The sequence below is a fragment of the Mus caroli genome, unplaced genomic scaffold (assembly GCF_978045245.1).
Source record: "Mus caroli unplaced genomic scaffold, Mus_caroli_1 scaffold_7, whole genome shotgun sequence".
NCBI classification, from domain to species: Eukaryota; Metazoa; Chordata; class Mammalia; order Rodentia; family Muridae; genus Mus; species Mus caroli.
This window is the reverse complement of record NW_028227262.1, coordinates 6802843-6822954: the sequence shown is the minus strand read 5'-3', so window position 1 is coordinate 6822954 and position 20112 is coordinate 6802843. Positions and strand designations below refer to the sequence as shown.

General features: G+C 46.6%; 1 protein-coding gene across 1 annotated transcript; it reads left to right on the top strand.

The window, feature by feature from the left end:
* The first annotated feature begins 1006 nt into the window (after positions 1-1006).
* Positions 1007-19532, top strand: Cmas (cytidine monophosphate N-acetylneuraminic acid synthetase). Its single transcript, XM_021164521.3, has 8 exons — positions 1007-1332; positions 8495-8637; positions 8761-8916; positions 11956-12089; positions 14700-14794; positions 15194-15365; positions 16172-16325; positions 18951-19532. The coding sequence occupies exons 1-8, from the start codon at positions 1079-1081 to the stop codon at positions 19139-19141; spliced, it is 1299 nt and encodes a 432-aa protein (XP_021020180.1). The 5' UTR covers positions 1007-1078; the 3' UTR covers positions 19142-19532.
* The last annotated feature ends 580 nt before the right edge of the window (positions 19533-20112 follow it).

Here is a 20112-nt window from a genome sequence, read left to right as displayed (position 1 = left end):
AATTAGCAGGGAATGCCAAGCCCATGGGAGAGGGACGATGGCTTAAAATGTTGAGTTTGAGGCACCTGTAGGACATTAAAATGGGGTAATTTCTTGGAGAGGGAGATGAATCAGGAGCATAGGGAGATTAATGTTTAATATATAAGCATTAAATCATAAAAATAGATCCATGCTATAGTATGGACTAAGAAGTTTCCAAGTGGGGAGGATCTTCAGTTCATTCATTCATTCATTCATTCATTCATTCCTTGGGAGTGGCGGCTCAGCCAGATTGCCTCCAGTTCCAGGCCACCCTGAGCTATGCTATGAGTTCCTGGCTAGTCTGAACTATATAGTGAGTTTAAGGCTAGCCCCAGTCAGAGAGCAAAGCAGAGGATGATGATAATTGTAAGAAAAGTGAGGCAGAGAAGATAGACTTGATCCCCACAGGTTGAGACTGATTTATTGCAACAGTGAGGGGCCCCAAACTTTCTGCTGTTGCAGGTTGAGCTCATTTACAGACATATTCTCTCTCTCTCTCTCTCTCTCTCTCTCTCTCTCTCTCTCTCTCTCTTGTACTGTTTGAGAGCCCAAAATATTGTTTGTGAAACAACTAGGCTGGGGACTAAGCAATTCTTTATGGCTAGGGGCTGTTGCCCAGTAAACTCGACTCAGGTTCTCATGACCTGAATGAAGTTACATAGTATGTTGATGGGGATGGGGAGTGGTTGGAGAAGGAGAAGAAAGGGAAGAAGGAAGAAATGGAGGAAGGTGTAAGGGGAGGGAGAAATGGGAAGACGGAAAGAGGCTGGAGGGGAGGGGATGAGTAGAGGAGGACTAATTCTCATTTATTTTAGAAATCTCCAGACATTATTGAACACTGCACAAAGCGCCATTCAACTGGAGGCTCCTCTGAGCTCACCTGGCCAGCCCCACTGCAGGGTGACGGCGCAGGGAACTACAACTCCCAGCGTGCCCCGGGGCTGGCGGAGCCGTGGGCGTGGCCTACAGCTGCCACAGCAGGCGGGCGGTACCGAGAGGAGTCGGCGGGGCCGAGCTCCCGGATGTGGAGACGTTGGAGCGGCGGCGTGGGAGGAAGATGGACGCGCTGGAGAAGGGGGCCGCCACGTCGGGGCCCGCCCCGCGTGGACGGCCGTCCCGGGGCCGGCCCCCGAAGCTGCAGCGCAGCCGGGGCGCGGGGCGCGGCCTAGAGAAGCCGCCGCACCTGGCAGCGCTGGTGCTGGCCCGCGGCGGCAGCAAAGGCATCCCACTGAAGAACATCAAGCGCCTGGCGGGGGTTCCGCTCATTGGCTGGGTCCTGCGCGCCGCCCTGGATGCGGGGGTCTTCCAGAGGTGCGCATGTGCGGGAGCCGGGCCCGGGTCGGGGGTCGGGGTCCCCAGGCCTGACCCTGGGTCGCCCCTGCTTGATGGGCGCCTGTCACCTCTGGGCTGCGCAGACTGCCGGGTGCTGCAAGGCCCGGGAGGCAGCAGGTGCATGAATGGAGTCGAGTTGGGGCTCCCCAGCTTAGAGAGTCTTCCCTCACCTTTGAGAAAAAATAATTCTCTGGCTGTGAGGCTGTGAGTCAGCACAAAGAGGAAATGGTCCCTACGTGTGTATGAGGTATGACTGTTTTATGGGTGTGAATGGGTTTAGCCTACCTCTTGAACTTTGGCCTCACTAAAGGCAGTTTTATCTCTGCATCCTCTCGGCCTCCGCCGGATTGATCAGGAGTTACAAGTTGATGCCATTCATCAAAGAAGGGAGAAAAAAATCCTTTGCCAACAAGGAATTTAAATGCCCATGCTGGCTGCAACCTAATTCTGCTTGAATTTATTGCTACCTTTTGATGGTTTGGCTTTTAAGATGATTGATTCTGAAGACTATTGATTCCCCATATTATGAAGGCAGATTTTTTTTTTCACCCAACTGACATTATTTAAAGATGGGATAGCAAAAGATATAAATGTATGAGTTTTCTTTGTGTTTTGATTCAAAGGAAGCTCTGGGTGGAGCTAAAGAAACAGCTGGCTTCTGAAAATAACACGTAATAGGAAGTGTGCTGTGGAGAGATAGGGGAGTATCGTGAATTTGGTTCAGCTCAGTAAACATTTCTTGAGCCCCACTTTTTGCCATACACACGCAGGAGATAGCAAGATGGTCCGTGCACAGTTCTATTCCTTACGGAGCTCACGATTGGTTTTTGTTTGGTTTTGTGTTTTTAAACCTCTCAGAATGCAGACTGCAAAGGAGTGGGCAGTTAATTATGTATAGGCCACAGGGACAAAGTAACATCTATGAAGGGAAAAGAGTTTGAAGTCATCCTGACCATAGATTGAGAACAAAATTATTATTTATGACTCTCAGGTCCCATGTCAGGAAATGACTTTCAGAGTGGATTCAGAAAGGGTAATGGTAGAACTGGAGCAATGGCCCAGCACTTAAAAGCGCGTACTGTCTTTCCAAAGGACCCAAGTTCAGCTCTCAGCACCATTGTTGGATAGCTCACTACTGCCTGAAACTCCAGCACCAGGAGATTGGATATCCTTTTCTGGTCTCCACAGGCCCTTGGTCTCACGAGGACATATTCACACTATACAATCTTTTAAGGGAGGTGGGAGGGTAACTGATAAAGGAGATGGCTCAGTGGACAGAAGGCTTGCCATGTAAGCCCGAGGAACTAAGATCTCATTCCCTGAACCCACGTAAAATCCAAGTGAGAGACTAGTGCATCTGTAATTATAGCAGGACAGGAGAATCTGGAAACTCGTGGGACAGTCAGTTTGGTGTACCCAGTGAACAACGAAAGAGAGACCCTGTCACAAACAAGGTGGCATGTGAGGACCAGTGCCCGAGGTTGCTCTCTGACCTCCACACATGTACCAAGGCACTCATGCATGTAGTCACACAAACACCCACCACGTACACACAGGTAAGTCTTTATGTCCTGTAATTAGGTATAAGAACAAAAGATGAATCTTTCATTCAGCACATGCTGTCTACTACTATGGGACTGGTATTGCTGTCTTGAGCCAAGGGTTAGAGCAGCAGCAGGAGCCAGCCATGTAGAACCATTGACAGGCGCAGCCCCATGCCCCCTCTGGAGCCATGGACACTGATAGGAAGAGTAAGGCTTATTGGGCACAAGCCTCGGATCGAAGGTGACACCCCTGTTCCATCTCTTAAGAGGTGACGCTGTGCAGCACATGCGGGGCTTCTGAGGAGTCAACTTTAGCCCTATTCACATGGACACAAGATGGTCATCTGTTTTCTTGGTTGTCTACTCTTGATGGTGTGACATCCAGGTGTGAGCAGGCATTCCTGACCCTTGTAAACCTGAAGAAAGGTGACTGATAGGAGGTGATGTGACGGATAGCTGTCTTCCTGACAGTTCCCCTTACCCGTCACAGGCAAGGCTGCCCTATTGGTTAGTTCTTTGGGGAGTGTGGTTAAACAGTGAAAAACACACTTGTTAGTCCATGCCACATGCTGTGATGTCCAAGCTCATCTCTGCACTTCCTGGCTGCCATGAGGTGGGCATCTCTGCTGCACTGTGTTCCCTCCACCATGATACTCTGCCCCATCACAGGCCTCAGTATTTGAGCCAAGCAAGTATAGAAAGACGTCAGAAAGTGAGCCAAAAGAAATCTTTCCTTAGGTTGTTTGGTGCAGTATCCCCACAGCTACCACAGCTGAGCAACATGTAGAACATGCGTGTGGTATCAGATGAGATTTGTTACAAGAAGTACACAAGATGGTGTGCTCATCAGGAGAATCTGCCGTTTCTTGTCTCAGGGTGGGCTGTCCCTTTCTGATGTCCAGCAGAGAGTTATGAGATCCATCTGCCTCTGCATTTGTGACCATAGTCTTTGTCCACTTAAGACCATATCGTTGATTCGGTCCCGCTCTCATGACATTCCCACCTGAGAAGTTGCAGTGCCTCCAGTTGAACGGACTGTTTGTTCCAGGGAAATCATGATGGGCTCAGAGACCCCTAAGCCCTCTCTTACAGTGAACTTAGGAAGTTTTCAGTCATAGAAACTCTCTCCTCCGTGATAGGGCTGTACAGACATGTGCCTTCCCTGTTCACGTGAACGGCGGACCTTCTGCCGTGTAGCTTCTGTCATGAGGACCGGCACTTGTCTCTCTTCCTGTCTATAAACTTCATAGTTACAGAAGGTTCTTTGTGTGGACTGACTGTTTGAATACCTCTTGATGCCTCTCCCTTGCCTCTCCTGTCTTTAAAAGTGTTTCCGGTTTCTGATTTCAGGATACTGGAGTCTAGTTTCTTCCTTATTGCAGTGGCTGTGGAGGACAGCATGCCCTTTGTAGCTGTTAGTGTCTGTCAGGGTTTCGTTAGTGTCAGCACCTGTGCCTTTCCAGGAGCAGGCAGGTCTGCTTACCTTTACGTTTGAAAATCCTCACCTCATCGGACCCCACTGCATCCCTGACACATCCTCAAGCCAGTCACTGTAAAGTAGAAAACAATGCCTGCATCCCTTCAGTCAGCCCCACCTCATAAGTCCACAGACAGCCCTTATGGAAGCATCATGAGGAAGGCTAGAGAAGTCACCAAGTGAGGAGGGATCCTGCTTCGTTTATTGCAATGTATCTTTGTGAGGTCCACTGGTGAAATAGCTCAGCAGATAACTACACTTACTACCAAGCCCAAGAGTCTGAATTTGATCCCTGGCATCCACACAGTGGAAGGACAGAACAGACTTCTCCACACACAGGCAATTGTGTATCCCTCATTCCTGCACGCCACAAACAAAGTGAAAAAAATGTAGATTCATCTACACAAAATCCCACTAAGAATAATGCGAGCATCAGCTTCTCTGTAGCAGTCCTCCATCTGGAGGACGTGAGCCCTTGCTGCTCTGTAGTTCTTTGAGCTGCCTGTAGTACCTGAAGTGATAACAGTGACTAGGAGGAATAAATCCCTTCCATGGGCCAGCAGCTTAAGCTGACCAGCTCTACCCTCTAACCTGTCTGGTGGACCTCACTCTGTTTCTGGTGGTGCCTGCTATGAGCGCTAACCCTCTGTGAGGACCTGTCAGGATTAACTGGGTAAGAGAAAGGGCCAGCAGTGCTTCTCTGCTGACCCACTCTGAAAAGTAGTCCAATACTGCTTGATGCCTAAGTTTTTAGGATGGTGAGGGTGTTGACCACAACCTCTCTGTGTAGTAGTCACCACACCCACCATTGCCCCTTTGTACCCCAGCATCTCAATGTACAGGGTGGACTTGAGCATACACCTCAGAGGAGAGGCTCATTGGGGATTCAGGGAGATAATGTGCCCTCAGCCCTGATGTTAACTGGCAGTGCTTCTTTGTATCGAATGCTCTGAAAATAATCTGTCTCTTCTCATGGGCCATGGTTCCCTGTTTGTAAATGAAGAACTAGTAATCCTGAAAACGCCTTTCCTTTGACTTTGGACGGTTAATGGAAATGTGTCTTTATTCTCTCTTGCAGATGCCAGCAGACTTTTTCTAGACAGGACCACACAGTATATATTGCCAGTTTTGCGGGCCAGATGGTCTCTGTTGTAATTTCTCAGTTCTGAGCCTGTATGTTATAAAAGTGGGCATGAATGAAGGAATGGGGCCGTACACCAGTAGAACACTACACAGTCTGAGAGAGAAACCCTGTCCTATTCATTCTGATTAGCAGTCTATCTTAGATCCTCAATTAAAATGTATACATTGAGATTGAACTGGCTTTGCAGGACCCCTGGAGGACTTTGCAGCATCCTCCCTGCCTGCAGCTCTTGCTTTTCTTCCTTCAGCAAACACTTAGGTTAGGAGGAGATGGAAGAAGTATGTGGTGGCCTGACGTGTGTTTTTCAGGACCAGAGATTCTTTTGTTCAGAGCCATGCTTTGACTGGGGATTAGGGGCAGAGTTTTCAGCCTGCGCCTGATAGACGTTAACAGAACTTTTCCAGGTTACTAACTCTCCTAAGACGGTCAGCAGTCCAGAAACTAGCTGGTGAGCATATTCGCTAGAAGACTGTTCCTCGAGCCTGGAAGACCCATGATTTTCAACCACGCATCAGCATGGTGTGAGCAAATGTGAGAACAAGTTGATCTTTTGACTCTTGTATAATAGTGGTGAATATTGGCATACATTTTAGTTTCATTTTTAAGCCTTCATGTTTATGATTTGTGAGGGGCCTATGCTCTATTATCATCCTTGAAATGACACTTTGTGGTTTAAAGTCCTTGTCACAGGCACCATAGTTGGTACTGTGTGTATTGAGTTAGGTGGAGCATCAGTTCATTCCAGATTAAAGCCACTGACATTTACTTCCTGGAGTACTTTTAGGTCTGTTCATTCTCAGACATTCTTTCACTTACCCATTCCATCTGATGGCCCTCAACCAAAGAAAGGTGTGTCCACTGGTCCCTTGTGTTAAGTCACATGTCATATACACAAAGCTTTTTAGTTTTCTTCCAGATTAAATGAGCCAGTGCACAGTTTGTTACGTCTCCTGTTTCAGTGCCTCTTCCTTCTGTGGCAGGCAGCTTATATTTAATGCCCATCGCTGTATGCGCATCTATAGTTAGCAGCACCTGTGCTGTGCTGTGCTGAGCTGAGCTGAGACATGGCTGCTCGTAAGCACTCTCCAGTCCATCCATTCATCAAACACAAGCCAAGTACGTAGTAGACAACAAGAACTGTAAAGCGTGTGTGGGGAAAGTTAAGGCATTAGAAGGAGTGTGGGTACTGAATTGATTCTCAAGTCTCTCCCTGACTGCTTAGCAGGAATTACCACATTGTATGGGCCTGTCTCTACTGAAAGGCCAAGAGGAAGCACTGTCCTGAAATAGCTGTCAAACCCCAGTCCAGATAGACCCCAGCAAGCATTTCTGGGATGAGGAATAAGGGAAGGAAGGAAGGGGGACAAACTGATAAACTTTTAAATTTATCTTGCAAACATTTCAAGCTGATCCCTGGACCTCCACTGGTAATCATCACACAGTTCTTGAGCTGTAAAGTAATTGCCAGGAGACACGTGCCAGCATGCTCCTTCATTTTTCTGTGTTTTCCTTATCCTTCCCTTCACCTGCAGGTTCAAAACCCAGCTCAGTTGTTTCATTAGCATCAGTGTTCCACCGCGGGCAGGGGTGGGGAATCTGTCACCAAACCATCTACAGCACAAAAGAAATCATAAGGAGATGGGGACTTATTGACTTAATCCTCAATTTAAATCCTCAACTATGTATCCTTAAATAGATAGTGGTGGGCTGTGTGTGTGTGTGTGTGTGTGTGTGTGTATGAGTGTGATCATTCTCCACCTGATTCCATGAGGCAGGGTCTCTCACTGAGGTTGGAGCTAGGCTGGCAGACACCAGTCATCAGCAATCCTCCTGTTTCTGTCTATCAGAATTCTCGGTTGCAGGTACACCTGGCAGCCATGTCTGGCTTCTTTCAATAGGGACTAGAGGTTTGAACTCAGATCACCTAGTAAATCTACTCACCCACACAATCATCTTTCCAGCCCTTAAATCCTCTTTCTACAAGTGCAGAAGGGAATATATAAACTTAATAAAGGAAATCTAGAGGTTAGAAAGTTTCCTTAAATGATCTTGGAAGTAAGGTGTGTATATTCTTTCTCGCTCCTTAAATGCTGAATGAATTGGACAGAAAGAAAAGAGTACATGTGTATGACAGTCCAAATCTTGAACTATCTGCATCCTACCATTATTAAAGCATTGTGGTCCAAGTAACATTTATGTCCTCTATATTTAGAAATGGGAGTTTGCGAAGGTTCAGAAAAGAGAGCCTCAGTAGAGACTAGCTTGTCTGCACAGAGAAGCACTTGGCTCTCTGTCTCGGGCATACAGAATGCAGTAGGCAGCTGAGCTGCAGTGCTTAGAGCTAGGCCTTCCCCAGCCTGTGCAGCCATGGTCTCTACCACAGTGGTGAGTGCTCAGGTGTCCACGTGCTCACTGCTTTAAGCATAAAGTTGGATTTTCTGGGCACGTGAACCCAAATCTGGATATTGACTCTCTTCTAATCATCAGGTAAGCTGAGTCCAGTGCAGTGTACTTTTACATACATATTACTGACCTGTGAATGATATTTTGGGTTTAAAATGGCAAATCACCTTCAGCTCGCTTTAGATTTGACTTCTAGTGATATCTTAACGTAGTCTATGACTATCTCAAAAATACTGAGTTCATTTTTCCTAGATTGTAGAAATAGAATTTTGAACCTAAATAACATTTGTGTGTGTGTGTTGCTCTTTTGATTTTGTGCATTGTTTTGGATCTCTGTTTTTGTTTATTTTGTTTTGGGGGGCATTGAATCAAGGTCTCCCTATATGGCACTAGCTAGCCCGGGATTCAGGAACATCACCCCAACCTGCTTCCTGAGCCTTGAGGGTCCAGGCACAAACCACGATGCCTACTTTTTCAACGCCAAGTTGTGTGCATTGGTGCAGAGCTCTGCCTTACGTTGGCAGTCTCTTCTGGTGACTCGGTTATTTAACTCTCTTTTTACTGTCCAAACAGTGTGTGGGTTTCAACAGACCATGATGAAATTGAGAATGTGGCCAAACAGTTTGGTGCACAGGTCCATCGAAGAAGTTCTGAAACGTCCAAAGACAGCTCTACCTCACTAGACGCCATCGTAGAATTCCTGAATTATCACAATGGTATGAGTTTGACTACTCAATTCAGATCGTACCGACACAAGCCTTGTGTGAACATTTCATAAGATGTCAGTACTGTGTGATCACCAGGGTGGTGCTTATGCCTTCCCCTTGTGTTGTCCTCAGAGGTTGACATTGTGGGGAATATCCAAGCTACGTCTCCATGTTTACATCCCACTGACCTCCAGAAAGTTGCAGAAATGATCCGAGAAGAAGGATATGACTCTGTCTTCTCCGTTGTGAGGCGCCATCAGTTTCGATGGAGTGAAATTCAGAAAGGAGGTAACCAACTCATTGTACTAAAAGCCAAGCCTTGTTTTGCTTTGTTAGTATAAACATTGTTAGCAGAAAGAGAGCTAAGGAACAGTGAGAGTGCTTGGTGTACAGCTGCAGTAGGCAGTGACAGGATATTCCAGTCTAGAACTTGTTATAAAGCAAAATGGTAGAAACCAAAGCACGTCATCCCCCACTCTTGAGACGTTCTAGCCTATGTTTCTGTGAGCTCTGAAGCAGGCACGCCAGTTCTGAGGGCAGAAGCTTTGTGTTAGGGAGCTGCAGACAGATCATACCAGACCCTCCCCAGGGAGACCTTCAAGGTAAAGTGATGTGCTAGGCCATCCATCTGAAAGAAGCTGGGAGTGACTGAGTTAACACGGCACAACACTCAAGAGTGAGTGCCAGGGACAACTCTTTCATCTCTTCATGTGCTGTGATCCTTTGGAGCCCCTGGGAAGCAGAATACGGCTGGTGGGTGCCATCTAAACCAGGCTGGCATTTCTTGGGCTCTGTTATGTTCCTTGTTTATAAAGTCATACCTGCTATGTAATCAGTACATCACAGGTTCCCTGTTACATTTTCTATGCTTGTGACAGTAGATGTGCCGTCCAACGTGGTGGTCCTAGCAGCACTGGAAGTGCTGACTGTGCAAACTCAAATGTCTCTTAAAATAGAGATACAAATTACAGAAGAATGAGGAAACAGCTACGGCATTCACCACAGCGTGTGATTCTGACCCCCCAAATGTGTAAAGGATGGTTAGCCATAACAGCCTTCCATAGGCTCAGCACTTCGTAGACAGAGACAAGGGAGTCCTGGGAGAAGCTGGCTGGCTAGAGTCATCAGTCCGCAAGCTCTAGGTTTGAATGAGAGGCTCAGCTGCACAAAGTAAACTACAGAAAGACAGGAAAATGCCTGAGGCCAATGTCAGGCCTGCATTCTAATACACCCCACACATACACACACACATTCTTACCTGTGTCACCATCTTAGACCTGTGCACACACCAAATAGAAGGAAAAGCACACACTGTGTTCCTGCGATTTAGAGTGAATTGAGGGGTCACAGTGTCTTGCTAATAATCTTATATTTACAACATGGTAATTGTTTTCTTCTGGCATTTTAAGACTGGTTTCTGAAGCTGCAGCATGAAGATGCCACTATCTTCTATGTTTTCTCAGTGAGAACCAGCTACCATCTCCATGATTTCTCAAGTCTAGCGTGTCTCCTTCTCAGCTGCTCTTCACATTCTCTGGTTTCTCTTCTCCACAGCGTGGTGTGGCTCTGCTTTTCTTAGTTCCCCTGAAGTAGGCTAGAAACTTGCTAGTGTGTGTGAGCCCTGAGGTGTTTTTCTGCACGTTTTCTTTGTCCTCTTTCTGGAATCCATACTAAGTTAGTTTTTAGTTTCTGGTTTGTATTTCTCTGTTGACTCTGCTCTCTTTATTTCTCTGTCAGTTTTGAGCAATCAATCCTAGCTGGTGTGTGTTAGAGTATATTAATTATCTCTTCAGCCAGTTTAGCTGTTGAATTACTTCAGGTTTTTCTTAGTCTGCATATTTGAGTTCATCCATTCCCTGCTGAAATTTCCATGTTTATCCAATTCAAGCTCTTTTTCTTTAATGTCTTTAGCATACTTATGGCGATTCCTGGAAAGTTCTTGATATAAACTCTAGCATTTTTGTTTATTTCTGAGTCACTTCTCCTCCCATTCATCCTCTTGAATGTGGCTTTCATATTTCTGCTTCTCCAAGTGTCTCGTGATGTGGCAAGCACTTGCCATAAACACTGGAGTCCACATTTCCCTTCAGAGAGCACAGACCTTCCCTGTGAGACACAGGAATAAGGCGCTGATGATGGTGATGCAGTTGTACTAGACTCACTGACTGTAGTTCCAGTCACTGCCCAGTGCAGGTGCACATCACAGGAAGGTCTGTAGGTACAGTTGGCTCCCTCTCAGCTACCGTAGACAGGGCAGGAAGTGCTAGCTCAGAGTTATATAAGGACAGGAGATGCCAATACATGGTACTGTGAGGACAGGAGACAACAGCACGTGGCGCTGTAAGGAAAAGACAGAACCAGTCCTGTGGTCTTGTAAGGTTCTTGCCTGGTCTTCCAGCCTCTCCCTGGCACGGGGACTTGACGGTAGGAAGAACTGGTGTTATAGTTGTGTTTCCTATGCCTGACAGTCTGTGGCCCACATCCATCGGTTAGAATTGCTCCTCAGGTCCTCACCCAGCACAGTCTCTGCTTGGGCCAAGTGTGAGCAAGCGTGCAGACCATCCATCCTCATGCTCCATAACCCGTTTCCCAGGAGAGGGGCGTGTCCTGGCCCGTCTTGTTGAATCCTGGATTTTTAGCTGCCTGTCAATACATAGTGTACACATACATAAGGCTTTGAGTTCAGATCTCAGCACTGTGTAATACTGGGCATGGTGGCACATGGCTGTCAAGTTATCCCACCACTCAGGAAGTGGAACCAGAAACATCAGAAGTTAAAGTGATAGTCAGCTGAGTAGGGAATTTGAGGCCAGCCTGGGTTACATGAAACTCTCACAAAACAAAACAAACAAAACAAACAGAAAAACAAAAACCCAAAAAGCAAAAAGGTTCAGTGATTTAATAGGGAAGTCCTTAGTTTTCTATGACAGTTCTATGAAAGCACTTTGTACCACGCTAGGTAAATGCACACACTGCATGACTGCGTCTGGAACTAAGGAGGTCAAGCACAGAGTGACACTTGATGGCAAGCAAGTCGCGATCCTTGGAACTGTTGAAAGGTTGACGCTTGCCCTCCAAACCCTCAGCGCTGTGTACCCCTCTTAACCCTGAGTCTCTGAATTGCCTCACGAAATACCTTTCTGCTACTAAGTATTTAAAGGGAGGCGAGTCATTAGGAATCTGAGCAGTTGTCCCTTACAGTAATACCTTTTGTTTATCTAGATGCAGATGTCCGCAGTCTGAGGGGAGTTTTATTTATGCTTGTAAAGTTATTAAGTGAATGTGTCTATTCAAAGTACTGTCGACTACTGTAGCTTTTGCTTTTAGTTCGCGAAGTGACTGAGCCTCTGAACTTGAATCCAGCTAAACGGCCTCGTCGACAAGACTGGGATGGAGAGTTATATGAGAACGGCTCATTTTATTTTGCTAAAAGACATTTGATAGAGATGGGTTACTTACAGGTTTGTATATTCATTTTATAAAACTCTTCAAACCCTTGTGTGTTGTGCTCTGAGCTCTGGGAGAAGCTTGTCTTTACCATTGCTGAGGAGAAGCGAGGTTACCGTCTGGGATGTCAGCCTGCAGCAGTGCCTCCCAGGAACACTGTGGGATTCCCAGGAACTGTCTGTGGAATCTGCTCAGTGGGACATTGAGATAAAAAATGGAACGAAGGCCGAGAGCTCCTGGCATCCTGTGTTTGCACTAGCCCCCTCAGTTGTGTGTGTTACAAGTAGATTGTGGCTGTGTGGTTAAATAATTTCTATACTTTACAAACAGAAAACAACCAATTCCGCAGATCTGAGAGAGAGTCGACCCACCTAGTTTTCTCGAAGGACAACTTCTCTCTCTGGTCACCTTGGCTGTATCATTCTGTGTGTTCACTTGCTGCTCTCATTTTTGAGAGGTTGGCCGTCTCATTCTTAGAGCCTGTGTGGCTACGTCATATACTTGAAAATTGGCTCATTTTCACTATCGACGACAAGCTCTCTCTTACAGTGGGCTGTGGGAAACCTTACGTGGGTTCCCACTGTGCAGAGGGAACCACTGGCTCTGAAAATGAAATAATGAGGAGCTGTGGGCACTTAGGAGCACTGACCCCTCTCCCAGAGGACCCAGGTTCACGTCCCAGCACCCACATGGCAGCTTACAGCCATCGGTAACTCTAGTTCCAGCAGATTCAGTAGCTTCTTCTGGCCTTCTTGTGTATTGGCATGAATGCAAACAAAACACAGTCTATATACATGAAAATAAATACACCTTTAAAAATGAAATAATTCAGGACAGACACAATACTGCCAAAATTGAGATGGGCCCTATTTTACAAAACAGTGGGGGGAGCAGGTTGCAGAGCATGGATAGGAGGAGCTGGGGGTGGAGGGGAGAGGCGTGGAAATGGCTCTGGGTAAAGCACTTGCATACAACTGTGAAGACTGAAGTTCAGATCCCCAGACGCCATAAATGCCTGGGGGATGTGGTCCTGCCTGTAATTCCAGTGCAAAAAAGGGAGACCAGGCATTCCCTGGCCACCGTGGCTACCTAGGGTGGTCTGTCCCAACGAGTAGGTGGAAAGTGATTGGGGGAGACTCCCAATGTGACTCTGAGGCCTTCACACGTGTATGAGCACACGTTCTTGTACACCACACATGTGTATCCACACACGGGAACATCATGCACTGAAGACTAATTTAGTGGTGGTCCACCTTCTCAACATGCAGAGGACCAGTTCCAACTGCTAGCACCAAAAGAAAACCTCTCTGCTCTAAAAGTGCTCCTGCGACTCATGTTCAGTTTCCTTGTAGAGTCGAGGAAGGCTAGCGCTCGCACTCACTCGCTCTCTCTCGCTCGTGCTCTCTCTCTCTCTCACACACACACACACACACACACACACACTATCCTAGAAAAGAACTACTAGTTCTTTTCTAAGGACACCTGTGGTCTAGCCCTTCCCTAATGTGTAGATAAAAATTGTGTTTCTCACTGTAACAAGATTTGTGAAAACAGTTTTTACTTTTCATTCTCTCATATATTACATCCCGACTGCAGTCTCCTCCCTCCTCTCCTTCCAGTCCCTCCCCCACCCTCCTCCCCTCTCCCATCTTTCCTCTCCCTCAGATCCACTTCTCCATTTCCCTTCAGAAAAGAACAGGCCTCCCAGGGGTGTTACCAAACGTGGCATAGCAACCTGTGATAAGATTAGGTGCATACCTCATTTCAAGGATGGGCAAGGCAACTCAGTAGGAGGGAAAGGGTCCCAAAAGCAATCAGAAGGGTCAAAGACAGCCCCATCCCACCGTTAGGAGTCCCACATAAAGACCAAGCTACACAACCGTAACGAATATGCAGAGGACCTAGGGTGAAACTGGTCTTTAAAAATTAAGTTTAGTCAGCCATCAATGGGAGGAGAGGCCCTTGGTCTTTCGAGGATCATATGCCTCAGTAGAGGGGAATGCCAGGGCCAGGAAGTGGGAGTGGGTGGATTGGGGAGCAAGGTGGGGGGGAGGGTATAAGGGGCTTTGGAGATAGCATTTGAAATGTAAATGAAGAAAATATCTAACAAAAAGGAAAAAAAATAAGTTTTCCAACAATTGATCTGGTCATTGAAACAACATCAAAGGAAACATTCTTCTCTCAGCCTGTGCCCTGGACTCTGCCTCAGCCTAGTCATGCACTGTGCACCCGGGGAACCTGAGGCAGTCTGTACAATGGTACTGTAGGTGGGTAGTTCAACACTTGCCAGGGACCAAAGACCTGAAAGCCTGGTGCTGCTGTCAGGGGACAGAGGAAAAGCAGCAGATGTCAGTGTCCTAGACTCTGCTGTGGTTGGAGTGCTGGAGGGAGGGTGTCCTCTCTACCCTTTCACCTTAAATCTGGGCTGTTTAAAGGAGCAGGGGACCTGCATGGTAGACAGAATTCATTACTCACTGGTTTGGCTTGCGCCTCATTTCAGAGTGATCATTTCGGGTGTGTCGCTGGCTTACTAGAGTCTTTGTTTTCTCGCTGTAAACCCAGATCCAAGCTGCACACGCACACACGACTGTCAGAGTAACACTCAGCGTCTCTGTTGTCTTCAGGGTGGGAAGATGGCGTATTATGAAATGCGAGCTGAGCACAGTGTGGATATCGACGTGGACATCGATTGGCCGATCGCAGAGCAGAGAGTTCTGAGGTAAAGGAAGGGGAAAGCCTGAGATAGCAGTGGGCCAAAGCCCAGGTCTATCTTTAGCACATCTAACTGGCCTTGTAGGCAGAGACTGGAGGCAGTCTTTGTACTCCGTTTCCTTGAATGGGGAAGGCGTGCATATAGAACACTTGCAATGACTTTGGCGCTGCGCTGGGAGGTGCAGTCTGGCAAGCCGTACTGCCTGTCGGAGCTCTCGTTCCATCTGCAGAGCGCGAGTGACCCACAGTGCTGCTCAGAGCAGTGTCTGTCTCAGTGACCCACAGCGCTGCTCAGAGCAGTGTCTGAGTGAGTGACCCACAGTGCTGCTGCCTGCTGCTGCCTGTGGCCGGAAGCATGTTGGGACTGTTGAATTTGTGCTCACAGTTCTGTCTTGGTTTCTTTTAGATTTGGCTATTTTGGAAAAGAGAAACTGAAGGAGATAAAGCTTTTGGTTTGTAATATTGATGGATGTCTCACCAATGGCCACATTTATGTATCAGGAGACCAAAAAGAAATAATATCTTATGATGTAAGAGATGCTATTGGCATAAGTTTATTAAAGAAAAGTGGTATTGAGGTATGTGCTCCTTTAATATAATAATAGTACCTGCAAGATTCTGATTCAGAGAACATTCCAGTACTTAAGAGATTTAAAGTTCACTATTTACATGAAGGTTTTGAAGTATTGCTTGGTGTATTCCTAGAGAACTATCAACACTTGAAAGATAAAATTGGGCTTTTTTTGAGCCATTAATATTTCATACTTAGTCATATTTTAAATATATTTCTTCCTTTTCCATAGGACCTTAAACAAGGAAAATTTCCTTAACTAGTGTTGTCAACTAGAAAGGGACAAGCTCCATGTAGACTTTTAAAGTATGGCTTACTCGTGTGAATGAAATTATTAATTCAGGATAACATAGTGTATATGAGTATATTTTTCTTAAAATGAAGATTAAGCCAGGCCCGGTGGCGCAAACTGGAAACTCCAGATACTAGGGATCCCCAGGTCAGGGACTGACGCAGCTCAGCAGTGCCTTGTCTCACGTTAGACATGGAAAGGAGGCTGGGCTGAAACTCAGTAATAACACACTGCTTAGTGTGTGTGCATGACACCTTGGATTCAGTCCACAGTGTGGGAAGGAGTAAAGGAATTACAGTCACTAGGAATTCCACTATGTGATGCTCTGAGCAGATGACCGACCTACAGGGAGCAGGCTGTGTGTCCTGCGCATAGCTGGTGTGGTGCCTTGATAGGCCTTGGAAGTGAGGCAAGCTTTGTGAGGCTCAGGGGACCATTCATTTGTGATGTGAGTCTTCACAGCTTGATTCATCAGGCCTGTCTGTTTCCCTCTCCTCCTAACAGCCCCACTTCTTTTCCAGGTGAGGCTCATCTCAGAACGGGCCTGCTCCAAGCAGACGCTCTCTGCCTTAAAGCTGGACTGTAAAACAGAAGTCAGTGTGTCCGATAAGCTGGCCACCGTGGATGAGTGGAGGAAGGAGATGGGCCTGTGCTGGAAAGAAGTGGCCTATCTCGGTGGGTCATCCGAGGCTCTGCTTACCCTGTCAGATGACCAGAAGGGAGCCTCGCGAGCTCCTAAGCGAGAGCTGCAGCCCAGAGCACTACATTAGTACAGTCTGGGCCCGTGATAAGGCTGCTGGGTAGTGGCAGTTACTTCCCATCTGGTAACCAGAGGTCGCTCCCTAGGATATGTCTGGTAAAAAGAGAGAAATGGCCTTTGAAAGTCATTTAACCTTTAACTCTCTAACCTCCACATGAGAGCCCTGGTCCATGCTTACTTACCACCACTACCCCCACCCACAGGTAGCCATTGACACAGCTGTTCCAAAGTCTACCGTGGCAGTGTGTCAGAATCGGCTAGTGGACTTTCTCCAACACATACTGTGGAGTCACGCTGTCACCACCACCGTCAGTAAGCTGGAGGTGTCAGGAGTGGATGCCTTAGGACTGCTACAGAGGCTATACAATCCAGGCACAGGGCCAGCAGGCTCTGACACATAACACTTTTACTGTTTGCTTTTTAACCTACACAAGTTGTTAAGGTGCTCAGTGACTACACACAGATTGTGCACGAAGCAGACACGGACAGATGACTCCAGCCTCACGAGGCCCACATGAGCCTGTGTTCTTGAGGTGCTGGGATAACTTTGGAGCCCAATATAGAGAACAATCCAATAGCACATTTGCTATAGAAAGCACCACCCATGTGGTCCTTAGGATTCCTGCTGTACCCATTATTCGTGAGGCTCAAAGAAGCTTCTATATGAGTGACTTTGTGTGGTCATCATCAAAGAGCGAACTAAACTAACATTAGAGAGAAAAACAGAAGGCTTCGCCTCATAGAGGAACTGTGCCATTTAATGCCTGCCATAGGCCAAGAATCAGACTTCAGAAGGCATTGACAAAGGAGTAGTGATAATTATCCTGGATCGTAACGTTTGTTTGCTTAAAGAAAATGTTGCTGTGGTGAATATGTATGGCTTAAACACCCCTTCACCACACAGACACACACACAAACACAAACAAAACTTGGAGGTTAGGAAGTAGAGAATACTTCCTAAATGTTTACTTACAGAATGCAAGCACTGTTTCAGAAAGGCACATAAAAATACATGCCAGGCCTGTAAAAATGGTTCACTAAGAGCACTGCTATTCTCAGAGAATGCAAATTTGATTTCCAGCACACACAGCAGTTTACAACCAGCTGTAACTCCAGCCCAGGGGATCCAGCACCCTCTTCAGGCCTCCAGAGTCACTGTATACACAAGGTGCAGACATACATGCAGGTAGACCCACTCGTACACATAAGTCTTTTAAGATTCCTGAGCAGTGTTAGTGCTGTGCCGGACATGCTGCTGTGTGCCCATAGGCCCAGCTTGGGAAGGCAGGAGGATCGTAGGTTCAAGCTTGCATCTCAATAACTCTTGTAAGAAGAGTTTAACTTTAGACAGGATCACCTAGGGTAACGCTCGTGGTACTTCTCCATGGGAACCATTCAGTTCAGTACGTGAGTTACAGGGGAACATTTCTGTGGGTGGACAATAAGCACTGGGAGGCAGCGTTTTCTCAGTGCTCCTGGTAGTCGGATCCAGAATGGTCGCTATCTCACTGGTGGCCTCTGGTGTTTCTTCTAAATGAGGTATTAGGCAGGGCAGGCAGGGGAGGGTGGAGTTTGTTAATGTAATTTAGTATTTATTTCAGTGCTTGCAGTGTGACAGCCGTCCTACACATAGTATATGACATAGAAGTCAGAGAGCTGTTGTAGCTGGGAATGGGGGGACTTGGATTAGCAAGTACACCATGTGGGCTTGTCTCCTGATTTTAAAATTTCAAAATGAAAAAGACAGTTCAGAAGGGCTTGGAGAGGTGGCTTCAGACCCCAGTCTGAAGAGCCAGCAAGGTGGCCCAGTGGATAACAGGACTTGCTCCGGAGCCTCATGGTAGGAGGAGAGAAGCAGCTCCCACGAGTTGCCCCCGCCTTCCGTGTGCACACACACCAAGTACATGAGCAAGCCAATGACTGAGAGACCTCTGACACTGACCTGGCCTCCTCACCCCTGTGCCCACACACACAAAGACGAGTGTTGACATACTTGGTGATGTCTGACCATAATCAGTTATTCAATTATTTTAAGGAATTATTATTTATTGTGTGAGTTTGATAACTATTTTTATTAGCTATAAATGCTTAAAGGTTTGGGAATGAGGGCCAGGATGTGGTGGTACACACCTTTAACAGCACTCTGGAGGCAGAGGCAGAATCTGTCTGGGTATTCCTTCCACACTCTACCTCTAAGAAAGCTAGAGTATAGGACATAGAGAGAAATAGTGATTAAGTCATCTAAAGCTGATAATCACTACATGTGATAGCTTGGACCCTTACATGTATTTGATTTTTCACTCAACTAAGCTGTCATTTGTAATTCACATACAGAATTTCTGATCATTATAATATACACAGTAGGTAAGGGGTATACTCCGTGCTCCCTCCAGATCCCAGGCACACTTGGACTTAAAGGGACTGCTTTGTTCTGTATGACTGTTAGTGCTCCTGTGGATGTAACTATTACTGGTTGTGGTTTGTATCGTTTTGCTGGAACGTTCTGCTTTCATAGTGAATGGTTTCTGTCTCACTCACAGGCAATGAAGTGTCTGATGAAGAATGCCTGAAGAGAGTGGGCCTGAGCGCTGTTCCTGCCGATGCCTGCTCCGGGGCCCAGAAGGCTGTGGGGTACATCTGCAAATGCAGTGGTGGCCGGGGAGCCATCAGAGAGTTTGCAGAGCACATTTTCCTACTGATAGAAAAAGTTAATAACTCATGCCAAAAATAGAAAATGTTGTAGTGGGGGGGGGGGGAGATTGAAGCCTTTTTCAGTCGTTTTGCATTGTTTTTGATCAAGTCCAGAAGTATAATCTGCAGGCGTGTGATCTGATTCATGAGATACTTCACTATTCTCAAAGCTGAGTTTTCTCAAATCATGGTTCCAGAATCCATGACATAATTATGTCTGTTTTCCTCTTGATGCAAGGTCGTTACTGAAGGATTGACCTAGTCTTTCTCCGACCTCTAGTGAATGCAAGTCAGACATCATAAACAATCCACTCTGTATTGTGCCCTGTCAAACTTGTGTGTGTGGTGTTAATGATACTGGGATTTTATTTATTGTAAAGCAATGTGTCTGGTAAGACACACCTGTGTTAATAAAGTTACCGTTCACAGACTTGAAGTTTCTGTACTGTAAAAGACATGTCCTAGGCATTCCCTTCAAGCACTAGCTGTATAGATTCAGAAACAAGAGCCTGGACACCAAGTCTGTAGCATGGTGACTGCTTTGAATGTGCACACAGAGAGAGCTCACACAGGTAAATACAGAGGTTTAAATACATTCATGCCTGTGATTAGTTGATTTAGAGAGGGCAGAATGGACCATTGGCAGCTATGGCTGAAGCAATGCTACCTTCATCTACTGAACTCAACTTTCACTGTGACTTCTGTGGCCAATGCAGATTGTCCTTGATCCCAAGAGCTAGGCATCAGCTCATAAATATAGACTCTTAAGAAGCAGGAGATGTGGCTCACAAAACATTTACAACTCTCTGCCATCAAAAAACCCAAACCATTAGTGCTGACAAGTAGGTCCCTTGTGCCTACTGTATGTTGCCAGCAGTTCTGTCACCATGGGTTTGCGGTCCTGAGTCGTCCCTAGAAGGCAAGCACAAGTTAGAAAGAGACAGGTGGCCTTGTCTTCATTTCTTTGCCTCTTGTCCTCACTTTGTTCTTGATTTCCTTTGTGTGTGATTG